At 39.6% G+C, this 20338-nt stretch overlaps 1 protein-coding gene across 2 annotated transcripts in view; it reads left to right on the top strand.

Annotated features, from left to right (window-relative positions):
• Positions 1-20338, top strand: part of LOC131460083 (multiple epidermal growth factor-like domains protein 11) — an 89480-nt gene that overhangs the window by 5070 nt on the left and 64072 nt on the right. For both annotated transcript variants that reach the window (XM_058630362.1, XM_058630363.1), the window contains exons 2-4: positions 15698-15758; positions 17984-18089; positions 18623-18724. In XM_058630362.1, coding sequence (XP_058486345.1) covers positions 17995-18089; positions 18623-18724 — 197 coding nt within the window. In that variant the 5' untranslated portion in view covers positions 15698-15758; positions 17984-17994. The remainder of the gene's footprint in view (positions 1-15697; positions 15759-17983; positions 18090-18622; positions 18725-20338) is intronic.

The following is a 20338-nucleotide window of genomic DNA, read 5'->3' on the forward strand; positions in this document are numbered from 1 at the left end:
CCGCTGTAGCATGTGGAGAGAGGGTAGTGGTGGTTATAGCACTGGTGTCATAGCATTGCATGAGGGGATTGATCACTGAGCTTTCAGGACTGTTGACAGGTCAGATGAATGTGTTGGTGGACAGAGCGACGGTGTAGTATTACCTGGTGAAGCCGAGCTGGTTATCATTTTTGTACCAGTGGTTCGACTTAAAGACTTACTACGAAACGATACACATTATTATTACCACTAAAAAAAACACTCATGACACTACCACACTTATTGTTGCTATTATTTTTTTTAGCTCCAGTGTATATTCAAAGCAGTTTGATAACATGACACTTTTACTCTATTGTGGTTTCACATAAGTTGTATGTGTCAGCCTTAATATTGCGGCAGCAGCTGAGCCTTTTTCAAAAGAGCTGTTGAAGAAACTGTATTTATTTATTCCAGAACAAAATATCCTCCTCCTACATAGAACTGTAGAGAAACAGATGAGTGTCCTCCTGGATTTTCAAATCTGTAAAAGCTGAAAAATTAAAGTAAATCTTGGTTGTTGGAGACGTCGTCTGACTGTGAGCACTGTCGGGTCCCTGGACTATAAATCAGGCTACATATGTGATCAGAGAGTAATGATGACAGCTGGGAGTTTGTGAGATTTTTGGTTGTTTTTTTTATGGCTTATTTCATTTCATTTAACTGAAGATGAACAGTGGGAATCATCATATTGCTGGGAATAAGTATTGACCTCATGCACCAGCAGACATGGATGAGCGTATAACGCGTCATGGTCAGAGTTTAATGCTGCTGCTTGTTTCTCATTCAGCTGTCAGAGACAGAAACATGTCAGATTGGCGATGTCTGACTGAAACACCTCTGGATGATGAGCTGGGAGCTTTGATTCCCTCACAGATGCTGGATGCATCAAAATGGATTATCCCGAGTCCACAGCAGAACTGTGATGCTCACACTTGCCTGTCCATCATCTGCAGAGTCGGTGTGACCAAACTGTGACAGCTGCTAAACAAAGAGACACGCTGTTGCACCGGCACTGCAAAAAGTGTGAATTATAAAGATGCAAGATGCAACATTTAGATTTTGAATATGTAATGATCCGTACACAAAACTTGTCAGTATTTCATGCACTGTCAGGTGGGATTTGTGCAATACATGACATGTGGCATCTGTTATTCAACATGCAAAAAAAATGCAGTGTTCTATTTCTCAAAGAAATGGAATGTCCCAGGTAGATGCAACTGTAGGTACTAAAATTTGGTGGTATCCATTTAGATACCTAACCCTAATTACTGTTTGGATTTAAGATCAATCTTGTGGTCCAATGAGTAGAATTTGGGATTTATTAACGGGAATTAAATACAATATTTAGAATTATCCATCCATCCATCTTCTACCTCTTTATCCTCCATATGAGGGTCTCAGGGGGCGGGGTCACCCGTCCATCACAGGGTCACGTAGAGACAAACAACCATCCACTCTCAAACTCACACTAGAGTGTCCAATTTTCCTAATCCTAATCTGCATGTTTTTGGACTGTGGGAGTAAACCCGGAGAGAAACCCACGCACACACGGGGGAGAACATGCAACCTCCAGCGCAGAAAGGACCTGGTTCCTATTTAGAATTAGTTCCTAATTTTCATAGATTTACTATCACATGAACCCTTTATATTACAACATATTGGACCCTCTTCTATAGACTCTCTCATGTTGTTGCTGCTTTGTTTATTAACAAGTTGCAACTTAACCCCTTGATGCCACTAAGTCCTACACACTTGAACCTGCAAATATATCATTTGTAGATGTTGAGCGGTAACACATTTATAGCTACATCTACTTATACTTTCCAAAACTTTCCGAAATGCACAAATTACATCTGAACCCCTGGATAAAAAGGTTAACCTGAGCAAACAGGGTTTAATCGTGATTAACACAGCTACATAACCAAACTCTAAAACCTTTTATATAATGAATGTGTTGCTGTGACCGCTGCGAACATTAAAGCTTAAGAAAGCACTTTTTTTTTCTTCTTTTTTTTTACTTACCTTAGATATTCACTTTAGAATTCACATCAGAGCACGTGAAGGTAGTTCCAGCTGCAATCAGCACATTGCTTGATTAGCAGAGTGAAGGTCATCTGTTGGCGTTTGATAGCAAACACTTCAGCAGATTTTCAAATGAAATCAGGATCAGCAGTGTTACAAAGATATGACGGTGAGAAAACATGAAGACGAAGGGGGCGGGGTTACTTAGGTGTTAGTGTGTACAGTACACTGTGTAGCTGTGTAGTATAAAGTTACTACAACTGCACAGTTAATACAGTGTACGTAATCTATACCCAAACTGACACTGTCTGAGGCAGAGGACAGAGCAGGTCACTGCCCTGGGCCACAGACGCACAGCTGTGTTTGATCAATGGATCAATTAAAAATCTGTTTGGAGATTTGTGCCAATAACACATACACACACACACAGCAAAAAAACATTCTAATTAATAACTGAAGATTGTTCTTCACTACAAATTACAATACAAAAATCAGACTTATTTGGCTTTTCGTCTTGTTGACAGTTTTCCCTCCGTGTGTGTGTGCACAAAATCCGATCATTGGTCATTGCTCTTGGCTCAAATTTATAGGCACATTTTGTCAAAGTTAAAGTTGAAGAAAACTTTTCAACTAAATAAATGTAGTAATAAATAAAAAGCTTCTGACATTCCATCATAAAATTACTAAGGCTACAGTCGGTTGCATAGATCCATTTACTCGCTGTCACTGATTCCTGATTTGGCATTTTCAGCTGCATCAGAGGCATCTTAATTAAGACCAATTTAATTATGTGATGTGATATCTGACACTTTCTTTTTTTTTCTTTTCTTTTTTTTTTTAGCAAGAAATGTCATCTGTTTGAAACTGATAGAAAACCTTCAGTTAAACACTGATGTCAGTAGCTGAGCCGAACCTCAGTACATTCCTACCTGCACACAACTGACTCCAGCTTTCTTCCCTCATTCCTGTGTCATTAGCCAGTATGTCTTAGAGGGAGTAGTCTACCCTCTGCAGGGCTGTGTGTGTGACTTTTTACAAATAGTGCTGATGTCTCTTCTTGTGTGTGCCAGCTCACCCAGGAGACTGTTACCACCACAGAAGCATGGCCTCCTGGCTTAACCTCTTTGTGTCTGTCAGTGGACGCAGGGGAGCGGCGGCCATGGCAGCTCACATTCGAGTGTGAAGCAGCAGCTGCCAGCGGCTTTGACTTCAGTCATTTCAAACTTACAATGCGAGAAACGAGATAGACTTACTGTGTGTCCATGTGAAGGGAATTCAGAATTGTTAGTATACGCTTTTTCATCACTTTTGTGGTCAGGATTTTTCAGGCTGGCCATAAAAATGGCTCAATTATCCACTGGAGCCACCACTAAAGGCTAAGCTCCATCTCCTTTGGTCACAAACAATCCACACAAGAGTCATTACGGTAGCTTGGAACAGCAGAGTTTTGGTCTTAAACGTTGTTTTAGTTTTGTCTGATGTTAATGTGATGTTTGGTCATACAGTTGAATAAATTGTTGAACTCTGTGGACTCAGTTCTTTCATATAGTATAGGCTGTAGCTTGTAGCTAAAGTGGTATTTGTGCCTTGGTCACTGGCTTGTGCACAATATGGGCATTTTTATGAAGTGCTGACTAAAGCCTTGTTTAGACTGCAGCCCAAATTGGATTTTTAAGCATATCCAGATTGTATCTAGCTGGATTTTCTTTGGCAGTCTGGACACCTGAAAAGCCTAAGCTGATTCAAACCACATACAAAGGTGGTTTTAAATGCGTTTCTGATCAGATTTTTACAGATCCGTTTCAATCTGAAAGTCCCCGTCGCTCAGATAGGATTTCAGTGTCTTCTGCGTCAATTGCAGCACGACTCGAACAACAAAAAATGACAGTAGATCCAGAGAGATGGAAGTTAATTGGAGGCGCATAAGATGATCAAAACAGTGGTAGACAATAGTTTTAAAATCAGAAGAAAGTTTGTGGCTCCACAAAAGAATTTGGGACGGAAAGAGGCACAGGTTTGCCTACTTCCTTTTCCAGGAGTGTGACCTGTGGACACACAAAGATGTGATCACTTAGGCCCTGTTTAGACTGCAGCCCAAATCGGATTTGTAAGTGATCTGCATTTATCAATATTGACATTGTCAAATGTTCGAAACCACCTCCTTATGTGGTTTGAAGCTTTGGAGATTGAATATAATACCCACAGTTCTTTTTTTTTATTTATTTATTTATTTATTTATTTATTTATTCATTCATTCATTCATTCATTCATTCATTCATTTATTCATTCATTTTTTTTTTTTAAAATTCATTAAATTCACGCTTTTCTTGTGTTTCAGACCTTTTGAGGAACAATTAATAGCTTAACTAATGTCCAACTATTTTGTTAATGGATCAATTAGCCCGGGTGTTTTTCTGATTTCAGTTTCTTAAATGTGAACATGTTCTGGTGTCATCTTTGCTCATCTACGGATGACCGTAAACTGAAAGACTTTGTTTACAGACGCCACCTTAAGCTGTGGGCAAAGTTGGTCTCTTTTTGTCACTTATTTCATGACATTTTATGGTCAGTATTTGCTCGAGCAGTTTACCACGTAAACCATCTCAGTTTGATCCGTGAATGCAGTAAATACAAAGAACCCCAGAGGATCATGGGAAATGTCAGTTTTAAAGCCTGGCCAAGTGTATGACACATGATGAGTCTCATGTTCTCTGTATCTGATTTGTGTTTGGTTGTGGTGGATGTGCAGAGTTCAAAACGTCCCTGCAGTCACAGACAAATGTTTCCACAGCATAATATTCAAGTCTGCACAAAATCCATACGTGGGATTTGTTCCTGATTGAACCTTGTTAAATCTTTGTGCTTCATCAGCAACTTACTGAGGCTGCTAATCAATGTACAGCAGGATGGGTGTGGGGGATGGAGAGTGTGTGTGACATATTACACGGAGTGAGTTGTGGGTCAGAAACACCACAGTGCCTGCTTCGCCTGACAGCAGTCACTCATGAATCTTGCTGATGACATCACAGTGCTCTCCAGAGAAAACTTCCTGCTGAGATGTGGAGAGTTAGCATCGGATGGTTGTTCTTACTGCTCATTGCCTTCACCTCCTCCTCTGTGGCGTTAACATAAGAAGGCCTTCAATGCTCGACAGAGGCACCGTGTCCGTCCACTGTCCACGCGCCACCAAAATGCTCACGTGCGTTTAATTTCATTTAACCTTTATTTAACAAAGATATAAAGCAAACCTAAAAAAGAAAACGGTAACAATAGAAACAAAGATTATGCTTTGCGGAACATTCTTTAAGACTGCTGCCTACAAACCTTACATCACCCAATTCTTGTGGGTCGGACTGAGTGAATATCAGCGCCTATTTGTGCATGCGTCAAGTTGCACTTGACAAGTTACTTTTATTTGAATTCTGAGAAGGCAGGTTTAAAAAAAACAACACATGACAAAACCTCAAAAACCTGTCACTCCATTCCTTTTATAAAAGGAGGAGTACAGCTGCAGCTACCCACACCACCCACGCCAGTTTGGGTACCACTGTCCCACGATAACAGATAATTCACAGTTCACTATAATCTTGCTGTAAACATCTTCTTTTTCAGCCACTTAAGTTTATTAGTTAAGTGGCTGCAGTGTTGATGGGGAGTCAAACTGATGACGATATACTGCTGTATCTGTATTTTGTCCTATCTCTAATTTGTTTAAATATAATCTGGAAAAGACCACATTTTAAAGCCAAATTTCAACATCTCTATTATCCGTAAATGTTAGTGTTGTTGCAGTGTAACAGGCCTCTTTCATTCCCCTTAATAACTGTAGAGGAGTTTAAACTGGGGTAGCCATGTTTCTGAAGATTGTTATTGTGTTTGTGTGTGTGTGTGTGAGACTTGGGTCACATCAAGTATTAATGCTGGGCAGACCACAGCAGTCATTATAGAGCTTGTACTCATTCCGCAGCATTGTACATTGATCCTCTCTTCATTTGCAGGCGTGGAACTGTTTTATATTAATTAACAATGTGAGATAGTTGGAGGGTTTTTTTAAGTAATGCACAACAGTGAGGAGCTCAATACATCATCTACCAAAGCAGGTCTATTCTTAACGGGGGATTATGTTTCTCATCATGTTGGATGGATCTGTGGTTTAAAACTGGGATTATCATAGCTGTGCAGGAATTCAAACTGATAGTAATGTTTGATTGTGCATTTGTTTGTCGCTATAGAAACTTGAAGAAAGTGGACACTATAAAAGCTGTGTAAATGTGCTGCTTTTTAGTACATATCAACCAGCTGTCAGATGCTACAGTACAACCGAGGCTGTAGAGCTGCACAATGTATCGTTTTAAGCATCACACTGGCCTTCAATTATTTTGTTGTGTTCAAAAAACCAGGACAGATCTGGGCGGTGAGATTATCATGAGGCAAGGTCCACATGTGATTCATGTAATGTTCACATTGTCATTGTGGTGGATGAAAACCATCGTCATTTAAAGATGCCTCGCCCCTGGATTTTATGACGTGGAGGAATGTAATCTGGCTAAGAAGATACATTTCTCATATCTGTTGAAGCTCTTAGATCAGGAGGCACTTAACAAAGACTTGGCACTAAATACACACACAAGTAACCGTGTGTCTTTGTGATATTTAAGTTTTGATTTCTAAAGAGCTCAGTTTTAAGAAGCAACGTGTTAATCATTAGTCATTGTGTCCATGTCCAGCTTGATTTTAGTGTTCTTCATTCTGCTTAAAATGTACAGCTTTCCTGTTTACATTGACATCAAAATAGGTATTCTGATTATGGCATGCATTCAATCAGAATAAACCATTTTGACAGAGAGTTGTCAAAGAAGAAGCTTAACATTTGTCTGTATTGTAAAGAAATTACATAGACCATACTAACTTTTTGCCACTGCTCCCGTCATGTTTCTATCCATTTGATATGTGATAACCAAAACCAGGAAGTCATGATTGGATGTGTTTACGAGTACTCTAATTTGAAAGATGATCAGCATAAAACTCCCCTCTCCAACTGAGTGAAATTTCTCTTCAAATTTGAGACCACAGGATTCTGATTTCTATGTTTTTTTTAAGACAAACAGGCTTTAGGCTTGTTGAGATGAACAATTAGCACTTTTGAATGTTTTACCTCAGTTTTGTGTTTATTGATGTCAGCTTTTACTCGGCAGGTACTTTTATTGGTGCATCATGTTTATTATTTAGATTGTAGACCTCATCAAAAAAATTATGAATATGAACACAGTAAAATGAATTTATATCTATTCCAAAAATATTTAATTTATTTCTACTTGTAGGCCTACCTGTTTCTACTGATAGGCGCGCCCTGGCAATACACTCAAGGCCAGTGTTATAGTTATAATAATAGTCCCCTTGGAGACAGGATTTGTGTAGGGATTTTTATTTTGGTGCGCTTCTCTTGGTCAGAAAGCAGTCCAATATTCACATAGCGCTCACACGTACATGTCACACAGTAGAGCTATGCATGTGGTTCAAGCACACAGCCACTGATCTTATCTGGTAACAGAAATGCTGGTTATTATAATTATTTTTTTATTTCTTTTTCATGCATAACATGAATGGCTTAATGGGAACATTAATACATGACAGGAGGAAGACTGCACCGTTGTGTCAGATCCTAGAATCAAAATATCAACATCCTGCTCCTCTGTGTACCACTCGCAAACACTTAACCCCAAGTTCCTCCTGATTGTTGTTATAGTGAGGGCTGCATGTGCTGTAGATGCACTCTTTAAGTGGCCATCACTATGAGAAAAGCACAATGGAAATACAGACCATTTCATAGACTGTGTGAGAAGAACCTTTTGTATAGTCAGTGTTTGGCAGCGTTTTGGTTAAATGAGACCTTCAGAAAACTGTAAAATGAGCCGTGGACATGCAGGATTACTATAACTAAGGACTCTGAGGGGGGTTGTAGTCGAGCTTTGATTTGCAAAATGTTGCTTGCAAACTTTGCATTCCACTTTTTTGCCACCCGCTATTTTTATAAAATGCTGCCACACTGCCGATGTTGTTGACATGAATGTTAGAGGAGGACTGACTGTAGCCTAAAATGAAATGCTCAAAATTAAATAAAATAATAAAAATAAAAATCTTTAATCTATCTGTCTCTAGTGGGTTGGGCTAATCCAAAATACTTAAAACAAGGGGCGCATTCTCTGAAGACACGCTGTTACCTGTGAAACAGGGGTGCTCTGAAAACACCCCCATTAGCACTTGGTACATTCCTCCAGATGAAACCACATTAACCATAGACCGTATGAAATGAAGAAGCCAAAAAGTCGACCAATCAGAATTTGAGTCGAGCCAGAACGTATCGACTCATAAATCGACCAGTCGAGTGGGACTTTACAGCCCTACTAAGGACATGGTGGAGAGCTGCATCCTTCTTACTAAGAATGACAGAGTAAGAGAGCAGAGTAACATAAAAGCTTAGAGGCGGAGCCATTATACCCTGAAGTGCCACTGTATATCAGTCACACAGTTGTTGGACGTCCATTAGTTCCTGTTGTTGACATCAGTGTAAGTGAAGAAGAGGAGCAGCAGCTCGGCTCAGCAAAACTGCCGCCTCAGCAGAGTCATGTCTTTAAGTGAGATGCAGGGGTCCACACTTTGAGATGAGATTTGTGTGTAATTTAAAAGACTGTGTCGCATGTTTACATGGATGATGGATGCGCTTTGCTCGCCAAGCCATCCTCGCATGGCCGGTGTGTGCGGCCAGGCAGAAATGCTTTCTCAGCTGTGTTCCTCTAGGAAGTGCTCTTCATCCATTGTCCTACTACAAAGAGGAAGCTGCACAACAACATAATGGCTGGTTTTCCTCGGGCTAATTGTACATTAAGTTTGAGTGAATTGGCTCACGAAGCTGACGTCTGTGTAGCAGACTCAGTTCTGCCTTTAGTCTGGCGTTTCAGTGAATTTTATTCATTAATATTTTAGCCTGGATTTTTAGCCTGGATTAGTGTTTACGACAGACATTTTTCATTTCATTTGTTTATTATTTTCACTTTTTATCGTATTGTTCTGCCGGTTTGTTAAATTTTCAGGAGTTTGCTGTGGGCTACTTGAGTTAAGTCCAGTCAAACTCACTATTGTATCAATCATATCTTGGAGTGTGTTCACATCAAATTAGGCCTGAACAATTAATCTCTATCTAAATGAAATCACAATTTGAAACATTGCAGTCAGCAAACCACAAAGGCTGCAGTTTAATCATTATATTTTGGATTACTCTACTTAAAGAAGGATAATAAGTATAGTGTATGTTGGAAAGTTGGTCATACCTGTAAGCCCTCATCTTTGCATTTAAGTATAAAAGTTTATATTTTGAAGGTGTCACTCATTAGGTAATGCTTCATCTTGTTTTAAAACTGTAGCAGGGTAAATATTAAACTGAAGCTTTCCTCATCCATTCATTCATTCATTCATCATCTACTGCTTTGTCCTCCACATCGGGGTCACATGAAGCGCTGGTGTCAATCCCAGCTGACATAGGGCAAAGGATTTCTTTAAAGATGTCTTAACTGGTTGGCTAGATTGGAGCGAAAGATGTCTGATTCTCAAGTTTGAAACATAACTTTCTTTGATAAGAAGAGCCAGTTTTCCACATAGGAGACAGGCCTGTGTGTGTGTGTGTGTGTGTGTGTGTGTGTGTGTGTGGTTACCGTGGATAAACCATGATGCAATGCTGTGATTTATGATGACTGTGATCACCGTACAGACAGACAGACAGTATCATTTCATCATCTCCAGTGTCGCGGTAGAAACAGCCGATCTTTTATTACTGAACAAAATGCCAAAGACATCTATCAGATTGCACATTCAACAGCATCTTGGTGAGGACGTCCTCTGCTGTTACATCCTGACCCTCATCTGAAGGTCTGCATTCATTTTAACTACAAAGCTTCTGTATTTTTCCTGTTGACTGAAAAAAATCAATAGAATTACAACAAAGGGGCAAATGTCCCTCAAAAGACTAACTTTTTTTATTTTCACTAAGGATTAAAAAAAACTGATGATGGATGTGTGTGTACTTGTATTTCTATCTTGTCTTAGTAAGTGTCTTCACTAAGATATAAAAATAAGTTTTTCTGTGTGTGTGCATGCACACATGAACTCTATAATTTCACGAGTTGTTAAACAGACCTTCCTTCACTTCCAGGCTCCATGTCACTTTTTTTGTCAACAAATGTAACAAACTCTTTTCTGAAAAGTCAATGGCACAATGTAAGGAACCAGAGATGCTCTAAAAGTGGGCTGTTAGAGTCTATTCTGACTGTGGTGCACAACATTCAATCTGTGTAGTTATCTGACATTAAAAAGCATGTGTGCAGTGTTATTCATTGCAACTGTTCTCCGTTTGGACTCAGATTTATGATCGTCGAAACACTGTGCTGGTCTTTAAATGGGATCTGTAATGATCAGATTTATCTCCCAGTTTAGGAAAGAAAATGTTTGATCACAGTGTGTGTGTGTGTCTGTGTGTGTGTGTGAGCCGTGAGCTCATATTTGAAAACCATCTGCAGGCAATTGCGAGAAGTTCTTCATCAACAGAAGTAGCACATCTCAAAGACAGAAGGGACTTAAGTGATTGATTTATTGACGTGGGGCTCCATGATCATCGATACCTTCCCTCTGTCCTGTACTCCCTATCTCCCATAGGTGACCATTGATCACAGCGAGATGAATGGTGAATGGGAGGATTAGGGTGATTTCACAGATTGGTGCTTTGCCAATTGAGCGAAGCTGTTAGAGAAAGAGAGATATGGGGTTCTAGTGGGGTTACAGTGCACTAACTCCACCATTATAATAACAGCTGCTCATTCAGAGGGCTTTTTTTTTTTTTTTTTTTTTACCAAAGTGTCTCAGTCTTGGTGAGTCAGCCCAGGTTTGGACCTGACAATAGTGCTAAAACCATGTGGTTGGTAGCTGCAAGTGTTGCAGGTGCAGGTTGTTTAGAGAATCGTTCAGGATTTGTGAATTGTGGTTGTATGAGGCACTTAATAGACCCGCAGTGCGTTACATACACGTCCGGGGTCAGCGGGTGCAAGTTTGTCAATAAATACAAAGGGAGTTGTAATGCCCAGTTGATAGCACAAGAGTATTGAAGTTTGATATCCACCTGTGGATACATGTGACAGACAGATACAGCAGCCATCGTTCAAGATTCAAAGTGTTATAGTCAGAGTGTTTACATGCATGTCAGATTATATAAACTACTATATAAATCAAATGTGTATCACATTAACATGTCCAACAGGTACAAAACATACAGAACCACAGCATGATCCATCTCAATGGAGGCGGAGTCAGACGTACAAGGCCAGTAAATCCATTTTATCCTCCGCACGTATAGTCTGACTCGGCAAGTTATCTGACTGCCTGCCTTAGTCGGACTACGGCCTTAGCTCGATTAAACTGTGCATGTAAACGTACTGAGTGTCTGAGTGTTGTGTGGCGCTACAACCACCAACCTTTCTCTCCTTTCTTTTGACAACTATAAACGTCCACTGTGTAAAATGTAGGTAAAATCATCTTAATTTTGAAAGGAATTAAAGACAGGAAAAATATATATGTAATGAGCCGTTTATATTTATGAAAGGAGCTGTGTCAACTTTATGAAGACTGCCATTCTGGACCACCATGTTTTTACACAGTGGACAAACTAAACTTCTTTTAATTCCTGATGCTAATTTAGGGCTACATAGCTTCTCCAAAACACTGGGAAGGAGTGTTTGTTTCACAGATATCAGTAAATTAAGAGGATTTCTACAAACAAGATTAACAAATTAGATGTTACTGATTATGCCCAACTCCTCTCACATTAACAAGCAAAGATCACACCTGAGTGTGTAGCAGCGGTTTCATTTGTGTCACGCGCACACACACAGACATACTGACCTGTGAGCTGCTGAGCTCGGATCACTACAGATCCCTCAGAGATCTCTGTGCAGATCGACCGCTCTCTTTCTAGAGTCAGCAAAGCTGTACCTCTGCAGTGGAGCTTAGTGTTGACCACAGGGGAGCATTACTCGTCGATGAAGCTTTGAGTCTCATATTAAACGTCCATGTGGTTGCACTGTGTTTATTGCTGCTTTATTTATCCACTGTAATTTGAAGACCAGAACCCGTGAAAGCACCCAGGACAGACATTTGCTAATTAAACTGTTCGGGGAGATGACCTTTGCTCAACGTTTGTTATTAGCAGACAGATATTTGCTTTATGTTATGCTGTCATTTGTTGGTATGTATCGAGTTGAGTAAATGAAGATGGGACCCCGAGTGTTTTTGATGGAGTGATTTGTGTTTCGGCTTCATAGGTGCAATATCCAACATTGTATATCCCCACAAGATATCAGGAAACAAATCTCAAGTATACTTGAACTTCAAGCTGGCCAATAAATCAATTTTATCTATTAATTCACAAATGTAGTTTCGGAGGATTTGTTTTTAATGAAAATTGGTTTTCTCTTTGATTTCCACTACCAACCCTCCCCGTGGGCTCCTGTAGTTAAGATAAGATCCCTGGAAGTTGGGACGTTCTTTTGAGCCAGTAAAAAGCTTGCAGAAACCAAAGCCATTCTGTTCACATACCTGTTTTTAAGGGGAAACTTTGGGAAGGAAAATTCAGAAAAAAATAAAAAGCTTGTTCTGAATAATTTCTTTATTTGTAGGTGTGAGAAAATCATAGATTTTATTTTAAAGCCATATTGACCAGCCTTACTTGAACAGCATTTGTTTTTGCCGTTGAGCACAGTAACTAACAGCAGGACGCTGTAAAGGCCTATTCAAACCAGTGTCAGATGAAAACACGCATGTAACAGATGAAGTAATTTACGAGTCCAGTAAGAGAAGCGCTTGCTCTTTGTCTTTCTGGAGCTTTGGATGAATTACTGCCACTACTGAGTGGCTCATTACTTGTTCAAGCTAAGTGGCAACCGGATGTGTCAATCACAGTGGTGTCCTATCGTGTCATAATTTACCAACTATGTTTCTCCAAATGGGAATATTTATTAAAAAAACAGACATTATGTGCTATTGAAGACCCCAAACAAGTTACTGAGTCCATTAACTCGTCAAGAAAATGTGTCATAATAGCCCCCTGATGGTTATTTAGTATATTTTTACTTCAGCATTGGTGTCCTTGAGAGAACCAGATATCTATGTCCACTTTTTAATTTATATTCTATGGTTCAAGCTGAACTTGTGAACTCATAACTTGTAGTTAATAGGTTGTGAATGTGAAAAATTTTCTGATCATTTTAAAATGCATTTGTTTGAATGTGATTCATGTTTTAGTGCTGCAAATGTAGCCCTTTTAAATGATATGTCGGTTGTTGTTCTATGGGGCTGGTTCTCTGGAATGCAACCCTCATTTTGTCTATTAAAAGAAGCGGTGCGTAAACACTGATTCAGTCCTCCGTGAATTTGACACATCATTTACAGCTGAGGCCTCCACAGTGAAAAACAAAAACACTTTATTTAATGATGGAAAAGTGACCTTCTTTGTTCAAGATGAAAAGATGTCTGTGCTGGAGTACAGTATATTATTACATTTGAAAAGTTTGCGCGACTACAAGCTGATAATTGAAGTGTGACTCCCAGACTGAATCAAGTAACAAACACATATTTCCGTTATCAGGCAGCCCAACTTCCATGTGTTTTTTTAGGTTTTTTTCCGCCCTGCTCTTTCCTTCGTTGCTTGGTCTCTTTTGCTCAGGTTGCACATACGTATACTTATCAGGACCCTTGAAGAATTGATTCTGAAATGCTTTTGTGGCATTAAGTCACATACTGTACATTCTTTGACCGTGATACATCATCAGAGATTAAGGGAACGTGTTAAATTGAAATACTGGCTTCAGCGACAAAAACAGTGCAAATCACCTGCAAAGTCTGTTTAGTTGGTGTGAGATTGGTTCCTCAAATTACCCAGCAACCTCATATTTGTGGTGAGGAGGGGGAACAGCAACTGAAACAAATAATGCAATTTTTAACTATTCACATTATTTGTGAAAGAATATGACCTGAGTATCCATCTATGAAAGGCTCTACCCAGTAGGCAGTTGTTTAATTGTGTTTAATTCTGGCTCACTTTTAGATTAAACATCCTTTTATAGGTTGTTCGCAGCCTAGGCAGTTGTTGCCAATGCTGGAATAGAGACTTTTTCACTGAAGGGACGTGTTTGTGCAGCTGTTTTGTAGAACATCCAATGGGCTGTGCCATCTCTCTCTCTCTCTCTCTCGCTCTCTGAGCCGCTCCGTTATTGGCCAAAGTCTCTCGTCATAGGCCAGATTTCTCCAAAGCAAGAAACGGAGCCTAGTGGGGGTGCAGAGGTCTAGTTTTCGCTCACATATCTTGATTTAAATTAGGCTGGAAGGTTATTATTGAATTATTGATCAGTAACCACAAATATATGTGGACTACCCCAAGGACATTGGCTAAGGTCACTGTCTCAGGAATGCCTTTGTGGGAAACTGGACAGATTGGCACAGCTGCTGACTTGGACAGGAATGAATTTTGTTAGTTTTTTGTGGCCTAATGTCACCATGGTTGATCCATTATGCTGAGGTGACTGACGTTGAAGTGGGCGATGGGGTTTTGATTTAGTTGTAATTGTTGAAATAGTTTGTGTAATATATTGTGTAATATATTATTTCATAATGTGTGTGTGTGTGTTCTTGTATTTGTGGATTTGTGAGACCCACATATATATATGTATGTATGTATGTATGTATATATATATATATATATATATGTGTATGTATGTGTGTATATATATATATATATATATATATGTATATATGTATGTATGTATGTATGTATGTATGTATATATATATATATATATGTGTATATATATATATGTATGTATATATATGAGGACATTTTTTGGCAGAGGACATTTTGGCTGGTACTCACATCTTTAAAGGGCTTTTGCCAGGGTTAAGACCTAGTTGTAGGGTTAGGGTTAGAATTGGTTTTAGGTTAGGATTAGGGTAAAGGTTAGGATTGGGCATGGTTAATGTTAGGGTAAGGGGCTGGGAATGCATTATGTCTATGAGTGTCCTCACTATGAATGAAGCACAAACGTGTGTGTGTGTACACCTCATGTCTGAGCTCAGTGTCACTCTGCTTTGATAATGTTAAATCGGGCCATGGGAAAAACTGTTTGACTAACAATAACTGTGTTTCTATTGATCTGCTGCCGCTTTGAGGAGCTGCTTATACACACACACACACACACACACACACACACACACACACACACACACACACACATCATATATTCTGTCATCTTTTCACTTTTCATTAGCTGCAGTGATAAAATATGGCAGAGCGCAGATAAAACCACAGAATTAACTCTTGCTTTCATCTGAGGTAAAATCACCGTTTGTGCTGAAACTGAACAAATGTGAGGAAGAGGATCCTCTGCACTTTTTCTGTCCTTAGGTGAATTGAACTAAAAGCTGATGATGAAGATGTTCCAGTGGGAAGAACTGGAAACAGCTTGATTTTTTTTTTTACTTAACAGTGCAAATACAACATGGTTTTATTTCAGAAGCTGTAAAAGCATTGTGTGTAAATGACAGGTGTATCTGCTCATCTTTAGGTGTCCTGAGCTCTGTCGCCGCCTTCGTCAGATCTCAACTCATCCTGCTCCTGTGCTGAAGGTAAGAGTCAGAGTATAATTTTATACTATTCTCTTTTATATGAGTCTTTGGTTTGAAACTGAAAAGGACAACATGCTCGTGTGAGACTGCTTTTAAGGGGACAGATGAGTTTTTTGTGTTGTAATATGACATACCTCGTCATTGTAGTGAATACAGGTGCCTGCATTGCAGAGAAGCAGCTGGGTCAGTTGAGACATAAAAAAACAGCGTTTTTAACTCAACACGGAAGTCACAAAATAACACATATAAACTTATCGCTACATTTGAATTGGAGAAATGAATGGACGTGTGTTAAAGGACGATATGACAAGCCAGTGATCAGTGATGAGATTCTTCCCAGTCCCAAAATGAGACCAGTGGAAGAAGGAGAGGGCGAGGCAGAAAGTAAGTGGAGAAGATGGACTTCCTGCTAACTACTGTGTTAATTGATTCAAGCTATTTTCAGCACTTGGTACCAGGTGAGTATTCACCAGTTGTTTTTGTTGTGTGTACTCAGTTAATCATGCGAGTAAACATAAATTACCCAGCGACCACATGTGTGCGAGTAATGCGATCTGGAAAATTGCTTTCACATTCAGTTTGAACGCACGTTAAGCGTCCAGAGTATCTGTCGGCCCGTCTTGTGACAGCGTTCGTATTGAAGCATCCGACAGCAGTGTCATCGTCATCACACTTTGGTGGACGGTGCTGTTGTTTATGTCGGACATGTTGTTCAGAGGCCGCTCTCGCCGAATTAATCATAAATATAAATGTCTGCAGTCCGTCTCCACCTGTATGAAAACCAATATCCATCCAAACTTGACGTTTCCCCTCACCTAATGAGAACATGCCACCAGTCTTCCACCGGAGAACCTCATCATGTCAGTCCTTCACGGGACGGCGTGGGTGGAAGACTTTGGCTCGTACCACCTCTGTCACTCAGGGGTTTATTCATCATCATCGTGATCCTTGAGGCTTGTCATTGTGAGCACAGCTGAAATGTCCTGACAACCTGAAGAAGTCTTGTGTCACAGCTGCTGCCACACAACACTCTCAGCAAACATCCTTTGTGTAAACACCAGTGGAGACACGGTAATAATTTTGTTAAATTTCCATCTGTGAGTGTTTCTGCTCCAGTTTTGTACTTTGACAGTTTTGGTTGAGACTCATGTTTTCCCACCTCGGCCTCTACGGTTGCACCTGATATTTATGTAAAGCAGAGATTGTTGTGTCAGACACCCCCGCATTGAGTCACTGCTCACAGACTATTCCCTTTTGAGGCATCCTCAGAAAAATGTTCATGATTTGCTGTTTTTATTTTGCATAAAGCTACAGAAGGTTTGAACATTTCAGTGCCGTTTCCTCCCGACATCCATTCACTGCTGCTCACAACAAAGAAATAACAGTGGATCACGTGTTTCATTACTTTGTGAACCCGATCTCATTCAGAAATCTCCATATTTGCAGCCTGGCTACTTTCTGTATTCTCACATTGACTTGTTGTTTTTGTATCAGTTTTATCTCACTGATTATTTTGTGTCGATGGTCACACCCACTTTCATCTCCACCACCTGCCGCTGACAGTGATTTAACGTGAAAACATTACTCTGTTTCAGCATCTTTTGATTTTTGCTGCTGCGTATCGAGCAGCACGTCAGTACAGTGGAAAAGACTGCAGCGGCGGAGGAGGACACCTCTTCAAGTTTCTTTTACACATGAATCATTTTTTTTGAAAAACTCAATCTTACTTCTCGTTCCTTTCATGAATTACTGCTAAAATAGGACTTTGAAACTTGTTTTAATCACACTCATGGTTTTGACTTCAATGACATTGAAACAGCAATCAAGAGCTCCCTGAACAGTTGCCTGACCAACTGACTGTATGTGCCAATCATAACTGCTGCTTTTTCTTTTACCATGCAGCTCCACATTTCCTGGTTAGATCGTTTTTTTGTTTTAAGGAGAAAATATAAACTTAGAAGCAGAAGCACTTTGGGAAAGTCACTTCCTGCAATGCAATTGTAGCACATATTTGATATTTAAACTTTTTTTTACCTTTGTATGTATTTTATTTTTGCATATTGAAGATAAGCAGTGATGTGTTTTGTTGTCCTTTGTCACTCATACTGCAGATTTGCTTATAAGGGTGCTGGTGTTCTTTTTTCCCCCCTGATTCAAGAACTCCTCATCATCACCGTCAAATGCTGTTAATAGGTCATCACACATGATCTCTCTTCTTTCCTCAGCGACGAGGACGATGTGGTCACTGCTGCGTCTCAGCCTGTTCGGCTTCATCTCGATGGCATCGCCGCTCAACCCTGACGACCCCAATGTGTGCAGCCACTGGGAGAGGTCAGTGTTCACATTGAAATCATAAATGGACCCACCGCCACATATGTGGTCCGAGGACTGGGTGAAGGCCATGTGACTCGGCACTCGCAGAGCAGCCGCTGTGGTCGATGAGCTCTCCCTGTTTTCATGGTTTCATCTGTCACAGATTTCCATATAAAGGGAACACTCCGCTCAGGTGGGAACACACTGACTACATCTGAGTGTCACAGCTCAGAACAACAGGTGGACATTAATCAAAGTAAAAACCCTGAAAGTTTAAATGAAAATCAAACTCACGAGTTCAGCCAAAGAATTGATCTCCATGTAGTTTCCTGGCTCTTCACCCCTGGATCAATTCTCCTCATCTTGATGATTCGTCTTTAAGAGCAAACGGTATTGACAGTGGCATCACGACACATTTTTGAAATATTGACATATTGGAGAATATTCTGTTGCTCCATCACTGTGGCGCTGTCTTCGCGGTCCTGCCTGTGAATGTGATTATGAGGAAACTGTAGTGACCGATCTGACCTTTCCTGTTTCTGTCCTTGTAGCTATGCAGTGACTGTGCAGGAGTCTTACGCTCATCCATTTGACCAGGTCTACTACACCCGCTGCACCGACATCCTCAACTGGTTCAAGTGCACAAGACACAGGTATGAAAAGTGTTCTACACATTTCTACTTCTTTTTGTTTTCAGTTAAATTGAAAACTTTGATTTGTCCCCAGCGAACACTTCAAGTGTTCACAGGGCAGTCATAAAAAAACACTGTTTATATTTAACATTGCATCCTGGTGTAGGTTTTCCTTTTCTTTCTGTGTGTGTAAATGTGTGCATATAGTAATCATAGTTTGATTGCATATCATCAGCATCTCAAATGCCCAATACAAATGGTGGAAAATAAAATTATCTTTTGGCATGACATTGTATTTATGAAAAACAGGGAGCAGTGCAACAGTGTGCAAATTAATGTCAGAGAAAAATAATCATGATTAAAAAATAATGACACAGAGATGCATATAAACAGACAATATTACATCTTTACATGGCTTGGATGTGCATAAACAAGACATTTGATGAATGTAATAATTAAAAAATAATAATAATCATAAAAAATCAATGAAATATTAGCAGGAATTAATATTAAGACATAAACAAGGCATGTACTGTACCCCCACACCACCATGGTCATTCTGATGAGTGCCTGTTGTGTCGACTTTAATGACCCCATTAAGCTTTATAGCCGCCAGTTTAGCTCCCGCGTCTCCGAGCTGAGTCATTGATCCTGATGTGAAATGTCAGAAAACATCAGTGTCCTTGAATGAGTCCCCGAGACGCTTGAGTTATGATCGTCTTTCAGAGGTGGTGGTTTGAACAGATAGGGAGCAGCATGTCCACGACTGGTTCATCAATTATTTAATATGAATGTACTGTTACACTAGAAAGAAGATGTGAATTTAAAAAAGTCATACTCTTTGTTATGATTTACAAAATGATTTCCACTGTAACAATCTCACTTTCCAGTTATTTTCATAAACGGAAAAGGTTGCAACTCTTGAAACAAAATAAACTGGAAAAATGTAATTTCTCAGGTTTTGATGAATTTTTATTTTATACTGATGCGGGCCTGTTATTCATAGCTATCTGTAATCTAGCAGCCCTGTTCTTCAGAGGACGTGTGGCCTTTCACTACAGCGATATGTTGGACCAGAGCATCAATGACCATTCACATAACATGGGGCACATTGCGTGCTGTAAACAGGCAACATATATTGTGCTTCTTTCACTTTCCCAGAAAGCAACATATTCGTCACAGAGGAATTCAGGGATCTCTAGTCTGGTCAATAGAGATTCACAGTCAAGTGAAAAAAAAAGTCAAACTTTTTGAGAAAACGATATAGAAATAACGATATTCATGATGATATTTCACATAAATAGTTCACAATATAAACATATTTATTATACAAAATCAATCTATTCGAGAAATAACATTATAACTTGACATTAAGTGGCAGGCCACATGAAATTGATTGGAGACCTGTGAGTTTGAGAACTCCGGTGCAATCATGTCCAAACTTCTGTTTCTGCCTGTTCAGACAAAAAGCACTGAAAAGACTTTCCAACTAAAATGTAACACTAGTTTCAGTAGCGATGCAACTACTCGACTAGTCATCAAATATTGAAATGATTAATAGAATAATCACATTTATAAAGAATGCACTTATTCAATGGCTCCATTTAGTTACTAGTTTTTAAATTTTAGTTGGAT

Source organism: Solea solea, chromosome 5 (genome assembly GCF_958295425.1).
Source record: "Solea solea chromosome 5, fSolSol10.1, whole genome shotgun sequence".
Taxonomy (NCBI): Eukaryota; Metazoa; Chordata; class Actinopteri; order Pleuronectiformes; family Soleidae; genus Solea; species Solea solea.